Raw genomic sequence first — 10,915 nt, forward strand, 5'->3', positions numbered from 1 at the left:
AGTACTCCAGGGTGTTGTTCAGCATGGGGGTGAGTAGAAAATGAAGGCTAATCATGTTTTGGGTGTACTATTCCTTTAAGAAACAGATAATTTTAGTATATCTACTAACCCCTAATTGTCTCTAAATAGTATATATCAGTTTAGTTTGCAAAATTAAAACAGATCTTGATTTAGAAGCTGCTTTGCAATAATAATTTTTAATGTAATGATTGGAAAGGATTTAAATTATATATTTTGTTTTACTGCAGTTGAATTATTTAAGGACTTCTCTGGGAGTATCTTTTTATTCTAATATGCTCATTCAAGTATTGGTTAAGCTCAGGTGCATCTATCTACTGTAGGACAGTTTTGGGTCTGGTCAAAGGGTTTCCTGCAATTGGCATGTACATGAAGATCCTATAAAAGACAGCAATCAGCTAATCAGATGCAACAATAACCTTCAAATTTGTTTTACTCTCAGTCCCCCAAATTTACAACCCAATTAGATTTCCTCTGTTTCTTACTTGGATCTAGTTCTCCAGGTAATGATCCATCCCCAATAACTGTAATTAGGGCTTCTGATCGCTGTTTTGTAGCCTAGCAGTGAATGACGGGCAGACATTAGATGGCAGAAGAGGGCAGGGGGACAGGAGATGCTGATTCCCGTCAACAGAACCCTACTTCTGATATGATTGAGATTAATGGTGCAAATACAAAAACACTAATGCCTGTTAAATATTGGATTAATATCCAGGGTTTATCCTGACCAACTCCTGCATATTTTTCTGCTTTGAGATCCAGAGATTTATGGATTAATAATCCTTCAGTCTTTAGTTTAGCCTTTCTAAAACTCAGATAAAGTGATGTGTTAAACTGGTCTGGAGATAAGCAGACTAGCTGATGCTGGAAAGCGTCCGGAAGTAACTTCAACCCAAGGTAGAATATTTTCATCCTAGTCATTGTATGATAAACATTATAAACCCCAAAAGATTTCTTACTTTTAACTCATAGTAAAGTGGGCTACATCACACTGATGAGCACAGCCAGACACCTAAACCTCAGACTGAAGCCGGCTGTCAGTAAATGAGAAGCAGACTCATTGAACATGCACAGCTTTTGTGAAGCATTCAGTGAGCTGCAACAAACAGCTGCTGAATGGTGGAAAAGGAGCTGATCAGAGCCAACTATAGCTTACTAATGCATCCCTCAAGGAGGCAGAAACTGACTGCAGCAGCTCAAGAATTTATAAACAGTTTAGAAGAGGTCTGACCCAAAAAGCAACGTTCCTCTGCTTGCTAAAAAAGAAATAATAAAAAAAACAGAAAATGCATTCCTTTCTAATGAGAAAACTCATAAAATTCCCACAGGGATTACAGGTGCCACACTGCACTGGTATTACCAAAGGTTACATCTCATAGAGAAGTGAAAACTGCTTTAATATGGAGATGTCAGGCTCTTATATTTAGGTTAAATTAAAATGGACTTTGTGAGCATTTTTACTCTAAGTTAATAGATGCACTACTAGTAGGTAAGCTATCAAAGGAGATGACATATTCATATCTTCTCAAATCTGCTTAAAACACAAGCAACATTATTCGTCATTTTAAAACATTGCTGCTATCACTTAATTAAGGTGAAAGTCCCAAAAGATCCATTGAAATCCCATTTCTGAGTTTACTCCCTTCCTCAGTTGTCAAAAGTTTTTTTTTTTTGCACTGTTTAATTTACCACATCTTAAAGAGATCAAGACCTAGAAATTTGCTTAACCCAGAACTTAACATTTTCTGAATTTCAGACACTCCTCGGTAGAATATTCTGAATCCTCGTCATGTTTAAGGGCCCAGTCCTGCCTCAGCTTTAATTATTTTTAACATTCTTCCAAACATCCTCTGATACATGGTAAAAATCATGATGGGCACAATGATGTGGAGCAGTCCATGCTCTGTAGCAGAAAAGGGTGTCCAAGAACAAAAGAAAGACAGTAAAACTCATAAACAACAGATTCATTAGACAACAATATTTATTTCTTTCCAAAATTGAGCCCTTAAAAATGTGTATATCGTTTAAAAGTTAAATACTGAATACTTTTATTTGTCCCGCCTAATCAGAGAATGAAATACAAAAAATCTGGAAAGGTTTCCTGGGCCTCCAAATGTCTCTGGCTGCTAGAGACAGTGACTGATACCTACCTTAAGAGGTAAGCCTCAAAAGTTATGAAGCTGGTTATTGATAGTGCTATACTTCAGCATATTCATAGAAAGTTAGTGGGAGAAAAAAGTGTGGTTGGAAAAGGAATAAGAGCAACATGCACATGTATAAGTATTAAGTTGATTGCAAAAAAAGTTTGAATTAAAATTTTTTGAGTCCTTTAAAGGTGGAATGAGGCTAGATTCATTGCACAAAGAGTCACTATTATAGATAAATCCTCACACTGTTTCCAAATGTCACATTTCTTGTCTTAAGCCTCTTCAGTTCAGTTTATTCATACTGTTTCATGGCTTTAACTGGTACAGAATGATGCAGCTCAACTTTATTTTATTTTTATTGCACTAGTAGCTCGATTTTTTAATTTTTGGACAGTAGGCTGATAGGAAAGGGGATATGAGAGAGGGGGAGAGACATGCGGCAAAGGACCATAAGTTGGATTTGACCCGGGTCGGCCACATCGAGGACTAAAGCCTCTGTTTATGTCTATTGTGCGCTAACCACTGTGCTACCGAAGCACACCCCCAGCTTGATTTTTAACTGTTAAAAATAAACCTGAGCTCAAGTTTTAGCATCCCTCCATTAGCTGTTAAATCTCAAATCCATTTAAAGAAAACTCTATTACTCTTAAGTGCCAACATGGGCTGGCCCCTTCTCATTAATTTGTACTGCTCCACTCCTACACAACTGTGTGGTTTCTTAGATCTGCACACCAGATAATTTTATCTGTCCCAAAGTCTTGTTATAAACATAGATGAGGCAGTTTTTGCAGTTCTGGCTCCTAAGATGTGGAATAAACTGCCACTGGTGGTCAGATAGGCTCCATCTGAAAACAAACCTTTTTCTCATTGGCTTTTAGCCCAGTATATTTTTTCTATCTCTTAAATGTACTTGTTTTGTGCTTCATTTTATATGCATCACACTTTTCAGCTTCTATGTTGTTATGCTCAAGAAACACATGATTACATAGTTTACTTTTCATTTTGAATCAGCTTTTAACTGCATTTTGTGGACTTCCTGATAGTAAAGAACTAAAATAGTCCAGCCTTGAAGTCACAGATAAATGGACTAGTTTTTCAGCATCACCCCTTGATATTTCTAATTTTGCGATGTTCCAGGGATATAATACGAAAAGGCTACTAAGATTTAAATGAAAATTCCTGATCAAAAATAATACAGAGGGTTACTATTGGGGGCAAATATAATCCCATCCAGATGTAGTGACTATTTAGGTTCATTTTTCAAAGACTCTAGTCCACAGACCATAACTTCTGTCTAAATTAAAAAAAAACATTTATGGACAACTGCAGCTTATATCATCAACATAACAGTGGAAAAGAATCCACTGCTGTATTGATAATTCTACCAATTAGAAGCATAAGCAGATGAGAATTGGCCCTAGCCCTAGCCCTAGCCCTAGAATTCTGGGAAATTCCACAAATAATCCTAAAGCTTTAAGTTGTTTTATCAATAACAAACTAAAATCTGTTGTACAAATAAGATTTCAACCTGCCTATACCTGTTCCTTTAATACCTATTGCAGAGTTTTCCAGGCCAAGGACCCCCAAACTAATGGCGAGATGGAGTGGGGATCCCCTAATTTTATATATATTGTATGAAATTGTGTTATATCAAACTGGTCCTATAGTCACTCTATTACATATGGAGTAATGTAATGAAAGTAATTTCTCCCTGGGATTATTAAAGTATTTCTGATTCTGATTCCTGGTTGATGGGACAGGTGTTGTGAATGAAACAGTGCCCAGCATTAAAGAGCTCCTGTGTGTCGCTGAATGTGTGCATTGAAGACTGAAAGACATCTTCTGCCTCCATTTATCTGTTTACTACAGTGTGTTGAATTCATGTTAATGTGGATTTAAAGACATTTCAATTAGTGGAAAAATTGCGAGGGGGGAATATAAAAAAAAAAAAAGTCTAATCAATCAAAACTTTCGCGACCCCCATACAGTACCTCAGTGGACCCCCTAAGGGTTGCAGACCCCCTGTTGAAGATCTCCGACCTATAACCTCTTTATGACTTTCTAAAAGAATATTGAAGCAAACTTCCAAGAGCTTTTCATGCTTTATGCTGGATATTTTCTGACAAGTCTAAGTACCTTTCCTCTCTACCTGTGACCACAGTGTTAGCTTAACTGACTAGAAAAATCCATGTACAGATTTTATGCTGTATTATAGGAAAGATCAGGGACACCAGACCAAACAATGAAGGTGTCGCCTTCAAAGCATCATGGGCTAAAATTACACCTCAGTGGAACCAAAGGCTGTTTTCCTCCAAAGTATTCTGCCATTCAGAAGCTCTGAGCAGGTATTCAATACAAAGAAATGCATGGGACGATTAGAAATATAATTCATGAAAGATCTATGCTATTATTGCTCTACACTATACTATTGCTCTCTGAAACTTTATTTCATCCATTTCATAATTCCACTTTTTTATATAGGCAACAAAACATTTATGTTTTACCTTTTTAAAGATGTGCCTACAAAAATGTCTTAAGGTTTAAACACGTTTGCAACAAAAACATGCAACGTGGAGAAGCTGTTGTAGCTTCATAATTTCATTCTTTAAATCATTGAAGCATGGTTGAGAGGACACGTCTGACTTTCATTTCTTTAAAAATATAATATATATATTTTTTAGTTTTTTATTACTTTTGGTAAATTTAAGTTTTTACTGTGACCATTGTTTGTTTCTTTCTTTCATTAAATGAGGGGTACCAACAAATTTTCCTTGATGAAAAAATGCAAATTCAGGTAGTCACATAGTTTGATTTTTTAAAGGCAAATTTTGAAAATAATTGTATTTGTATTTGTATATACAGTACAGACCAAAAGTTTAGACACACCTTTTTATTCAAAGAGTTTTCTTTATTTTCACAACTATGAAAATTGAAGATTCACACAAGGCATCAAAACTATGAATTAACACATGTGGAATTATATACTTAACAAAACACTGTGAAACAACTGAAAATATGTCTTATATTCTAAGTACTTCAAAGTAGCCACCTTTTGCTTTGATTACTGCTTTACACACTCTTGGCATTCTGATGATGAGCTTCAAGAGGTATTCACCTGAAATGCTTTCAACAGTCTTGAAGGAGTTCCCAGAGAGGCATAGCACTTGTTGGCCCTTTTGCCTTCACTCTGCGGTCCAGCTCACCCAAACCATCTCGACTGGGTTCAGGTCTGGTGATTGTCTAGGCCTGGTCATCTAGCACAGCACCCTATCACTCTCCTTCTTGGTCAAATAGCCCTTACACAGCCTGGAGGTGTGTTTGGGGTGCTTAGCTGCTTTTTTTCTTGCCATAATACAAATTCTAACAGTCTATTCAGTAGGACAATCAGCTGTGTATCCACCTGACTCTTCTGCACAGCACAACTGATGTTTCCAACCCCTTTTATAAGGCAAGAAATCCCATTTATTAAACCTGACAGAGGACGCCTGTTAAGTGAAAACCATTTCAGGTGTCTACCTCTTGAAGCTCATCAAGAGAATATGCCAACAGTGTGCGAAGCAGTCATCAAAGCAAAGGGTGGCTACCTTTAAGAACCTAGAATATAAGACATATTTTCAGTTGTTTCATAATTTTTTGTGTTAATGTGTTAATTCATAGTTTTGATGCCTTCAGTGTGAATATACAATTTTCATAGTCATGAAATAAATAAAGAAAACTCTTTGAATGAAAAGGTGTGTCTAAACTTTTGGTCTGTACTGTAAGTCAGTAAGCACCGCAGGTGAAGTTTCTTCTCCAAGGACATGACGTCTAAGATGGACGGAGATGGGGATCAAGCAGCGACCCTCCCTATGTAGGACAAAGTTCCACATCCTACAGAACCATATCTATAAAAAAAAAATGGTTCTAATGTGATTAAAGAATAATATAGGAAACAAGCTAAAATGTGAGAATAAACAGAATTTAATAAATATGATTTACAGAACAATTTAACTTCACATTGAATACATACAGACATTCTTATATTCTTATCATTTTATATTAATGGGGAGTGTCTACGCTGATAACTGATGGGATCTCATCAATGATATTGCACCGAGAGAAAACGTTTTGAGATTTCTCTTAAGCTCACGAGCAGCGGTGGCTCACATGGCATCATTCTGACCTTTAACTGTCACCTGAGGTTCTCTAATGAAGAGCAACAGATGTCTCAACATCACTGGATAAACCAATAAGGGAGAAACAACACAGCACTTCATTTATTTCCAATAGTGCAATAACATGGCTCTAAATAAAAGCAATGTAACAGCTGCCTCTGTAACAGGATAGTGAATCTACAGCGCCACCACATGGGTGAATAATAAGGATGACCCGATTCACTCAGTGCATAAGCAAGAGAAACAGCTGCATAACAACCACAGTGGATCCATTTTACACATACTGTGACCAGATGGCCACAGATGAGGCTCCAACTTACTAGAAAAACAAAAAATATATGGCAAAAAAAAAAAAATTTAAAAGGCTTAATAAAAACTACACTTTATTGAGTGAGGAAACCCATGTTCAATTCAAAATCCTGGGAAAATAATTTAAAACAGAATAACAACAATGATTCCTGCTATAAGTGGTTTGCAAATGAGCATGATGATTACAGTACATGTTTTCCCACAATGTCTTTACACAGCAAGATCTTTCTTCTTTCAGCCAGCTGAAGCAGTGCTCAGCCCAGAAATCTCCTCTCAGCTTCTTTCGAATCTCAATAAAAAGCATTTTAAACTGTAGGAAAATTAAAAGTTATTTTTAAAAGAACTAACTGGCCCATGCCTAGTTTGAATGAAACCTCTCGACTAAAAGTTTATCTTTTCTGTAAAAAAAAAAACAACAAATAAAAAAAACGATATGACTAAGCATTTTATTACAGCCTAATAAACTGTTGAGGAGTTTGATATTTATATGCTGCCTTGGTTTATATCATGGCTGATTTTCATTAAAAACTTCTTGTGAACTACATTTGGCTCAGTTTTCATCTCAAGACATATGCACAAAAGCATTATTAAAACCAAACCATTAGACACTTTTTTTTTGGCCAATTCAGGCCAAAAATGTTACCTAGCATAATTATTTGATAAGAAACGTTTAGATCAGACCTCCTTGAGAGCAAAGCTTTAGATCCCACATGCTGGCTTACAACTAGACTATAAATGCATGGATTTACTAGATGAAAATAAAGATGCAACCCATGAAAAAATAAAATAAAAATGTGAGCACACTTGATAGAACAACACTAAGGCTGAAAAGCAATTGTCTTCAAAATACTGTTTATAATTCCTTTTTTCTTGATGGATCTGCACTCCGTCTGACAATTTAAGGAGATAATCCTGTCCTGGGAATAAATTAAACCATGTGGGGGAGTACTCTGCTCCGAGGGCCACCATGCCCTGCAGGTTATGTGTTTATTAGCTGCTCTGCTTCTGACCACCTATCAGGGAAGTTAATGTCATTTGACCTTATCTAAAATGTTGATGACCATCCCTTTGTGCTCCTCAACAAACAATGATTGACAGCTCTGTCTCATGCAAGTTACCAGTCAGTTTTGCAGAGTCTCTTATATTCCACCTCATTGCATGGATGCTGCATTTTGCCACACAATGAGGAAGTCAGAAAAACTGTATTTTTGCATTTTACCCTTTGAAAAGGCACGTTCTACAGCTGGTCTGCTCTCAGAGTTGGAACGTAAAGTGAAAACCGAAAGTAAAAATGAATGGCATTTTCCCCAAACAGCAGCGTTCAGTCCAGAGGGACCTCTGCTACCCGCGGTAGGATGACGGATGTGGCCTGCTTGGATTCCTTCATCTTGTCAAGGCCGAAGAGGAGGTCCAGCTGGGTCACAGGCCTGAGCCGATCCTCATCAACAGGCCTGAAACGAAGGAGGTGAGAATTTTAACTTATATCTGCATTCAGCAGTGACATGGCTCAGTCTGCTTTGTTTACCATTTCTTTATCACAAGCCAATGCAAATTCACAACACGTTTAATCAGATCTAATTTTGTTAAATTGGTCATACTTCACTGCAAAAAAAAAAAAGAAAAAAAAAAAGAAGAAATCTAAATAAGTAAAATTTTCTTAAAATAAGTGCTTTTTTTATTGAGAAGGGAAGTTGGACACTTCGCCAATGGCGCAAGAAAATTTCCACTTTAAAAACAAATTGCATTGTCTTATTTCAAGTGTATATTATCTAATTATCTTATTTTAAGAGTAAAAACACTCATTCCATTTGCAAATAATCCTATATACCTAATAAACTTAATGATAAATAGACTTATTTCTAGATCTTTTCGCAGTGTTCTTCAGCTTTTCTCTACTTTGTTGCACTACAGCTACAAAACTGCATATCATTTAGGTCAGGGGTCTCCAACCCTGGTCCTGAAGATCTACTGTGCCGCAGGTTTTAGATGCATCTCTGCAACAAAACAGCTGCATCAAATTATGGCCTCACTACCAGTCCTTTGCCAAACTTGATGGCATGATGAAGATATATTTCTATCATTTGAATTAGCCATGTTGGAGGAGGGACACATCTAAAATCTGCAGGTTAGTAGATCATGAGGACCAGGGTTGGATACCCCTGATTTAGGCAATAGACCAAAAGGTTTTGGGAGAAACTGAGAAGTTGAGAGAAATCTATTCTAAATAAATATAAAAAAAAAAAAAAAACTGACAGACATGTCACGCATTCTTTTTTTCCCTACAAGACTTCTCAGTGCTAAGAGAAACTTGCAATTAAAGCTGCAATCGTTTTAGGATGCATACTGTATGCATTTCCCAGCTCTGCAAATCCAGAGGCTGAATTATTCTCACTTTTTTCTTTGTAAAGTTAACTAAAGGTAAAAGTGCATCAGAGAAAAAACACTTTCAGAGTCTTGCATCATGTTTTCATATAGGTTTATGCCTGGACTTTAACAAAGTTCTATCTGTATGATTGGGACTTTTCTCCGACTGGAAGGTGATACTCTGAATTCCCTTCAGGAAAGTCCTGCATTTTTAGCTCCATCCATTTTCCATCTCCTCTATGCAGCTCCTTTGTCTCAGCTGAAGAATCCCTGTAGCATGATACTGTCCACCATGTTCAACCATGAGGACTGCATGTTGATGGCGACATGTGGCGGTAGTTTTCTCCAATACAGAGCACCACGTTTGCCTTTACCACAGCATGTTTTTTTTTTTTTTTTAGCAAACAGCAATCAGGGTTTCTGTGGGAATCTTTAAACCACTTCTTTCTACTTTCCACGTTTTTGCTTCCAATATTAATTCTAAGGGTCGTAAATGTTCTTGTTGTTTTATATTTCTGTTAATGAAGCAAACTAACTTCTAAATGAGAAAGTTTGCAGTATCATTAGGACCTAATAAGAATTACATTATAGTGTAGAAGTAGATTATAGCTGTATGTGTGAGGAGAGAGTTTGCTCTTTTCTGTGAATGCTCATTTGACGCCACATGTTTCACGCCGTCATAATGGAACGTTCTATGTATGGAGCTCTGAAAAGAAAAATTATTTTTTAAGCAATAATGAACCTGGATATTTTACTGGTTGCTTGGCAACAGTGCCGAAATGTGTAACACAAATCAGATAATCTTATAAAAGCTGATTGTAAAGTCAATTAGATCCATCTGGCTTAATGACTTCCAGAGCTCTGTGGTGTTGATGATGTTTTTAGGGAGTCAACCAAAACTTCTAATGGTAGAATTATTGTAAAAGTCAACAATAAACAAAACTTTGCTCTGTGCAGAATAATAGAGAAAATGGCTTTTGATAGAGAGGTATGACATCTTTCCAAACTAGTGGTTCTTTTTCTTTCCTCTTTTACAAAGATCCGCTCAGAGGTAAAGCAAACATTCATTCAGACAAACAGATTTCAAACAGTCTGTTTATGCTGAGGAGCTGGAAATCTGCTAAAATCATCAAGCCAAGAAAACTATGAAAGCTGAATTTGAACTCAACATTTACTTTCTACAAACACAAGTCGTATTCCTTTACTTTAGTCCTTTCTCCATCAGAGCTCAATTTCCTCCGAGACAAAACCGAATGAAGAATGATGCCCACCCGCTAGAAAATGAAAAATACCTTCTAGAGGACAAAGCTTTTGGCTGTTATTTTGGGTTGAGAGATGTAAGTCTGTAAGTGACAAACTAGTGAAGAAGTAAAACGGCCAGCAACCCGTCTATTACTCCAGTTCAAGTGTAAAAGAATCATCAGCTAATCGGAGGGGTAAACATTTGTCTAGCAACCACAGAGGTATACAGTACTCAGTAGATTTTACATGTTGGTTGAGCCATAATGATTTTTGAATACCAAGAAAACCGTCTTTTAAAAGACAAGCTTTAAAGTTAGCTCTAATAGTGCCAGTGCTTGGAGAGGCTACAGCTGACAGAAGCTAACTGTGGAGAATTGAAGGATAACGGCGGAAGATCTAATAAGTCTCACAAGTTAACAGAGTATGAAGGAAAGGGAGAGGCTACGTGTGGCCAGGAGGAGGGCAGCGGTAATTTGGAGAAGCTCGCAAGGGAGTCAGAGAGTAGAGGCTATGGCTCCCTGTGGCTAGCATCTTGGCTAACTGCAGGAGATATAGGAGATAAAGAGCACAGCAGACGCAGGGTTTATTCAGGAATGAGTAACTCTAATTTAATGCTTTTTAATGCTCTTAAAAATAAAACAAGTACCCATGACTCTCATATACTGTATATATATATATATA

At 36.9% G+C, this 10,915-nt stretch overlaps 1 protein-coding gene across 1 annotated transcript in view; it reads right to left on the bottom strand.

Moving 5' to 3' along the window:
- Positions 1-6,114: 6,114 nt before the first annotated feature.
- The window catches only part of LOC107087860 (ATPase family AAA domain-containing protein 1-A-like), a 23,461-nt gene continuing 18,660 nt past the window's right edge, over positions 6,115-10,915 (bottom strand). The window contains exon 8 of the mRNA XM_015379656.1: positions 6,115-8,079. Coding sequence (XP_015235142.1) covers positions 7,950-8,079 — 130 coding nt within the window. The 3' untranslated portion in view covers positions 6,115-7,949. The remainder of the gene's footprint in view (positions 8,080-10,915) is intronic.

The sequence above is a fragment of the Cyprinodon variegatus genome, unplaced genomic scaffold (assembly GCF_000732505.1).
Source record: "Cyprinodon variegatus isolate N-32 unplaced genomic scaffold, C_variegatus-1.0 Scaffold197, whole genome shotgun sequence".
In the NCBI taxonomy this organism is placed as follows: domain Eukaryota; kingdom Metazoa; phylum Chordata; class Actinopteri; order Cyprinodontiformes; family Cyprinodontidae; genus Cyprinodon; species Cyprinodon variegatus.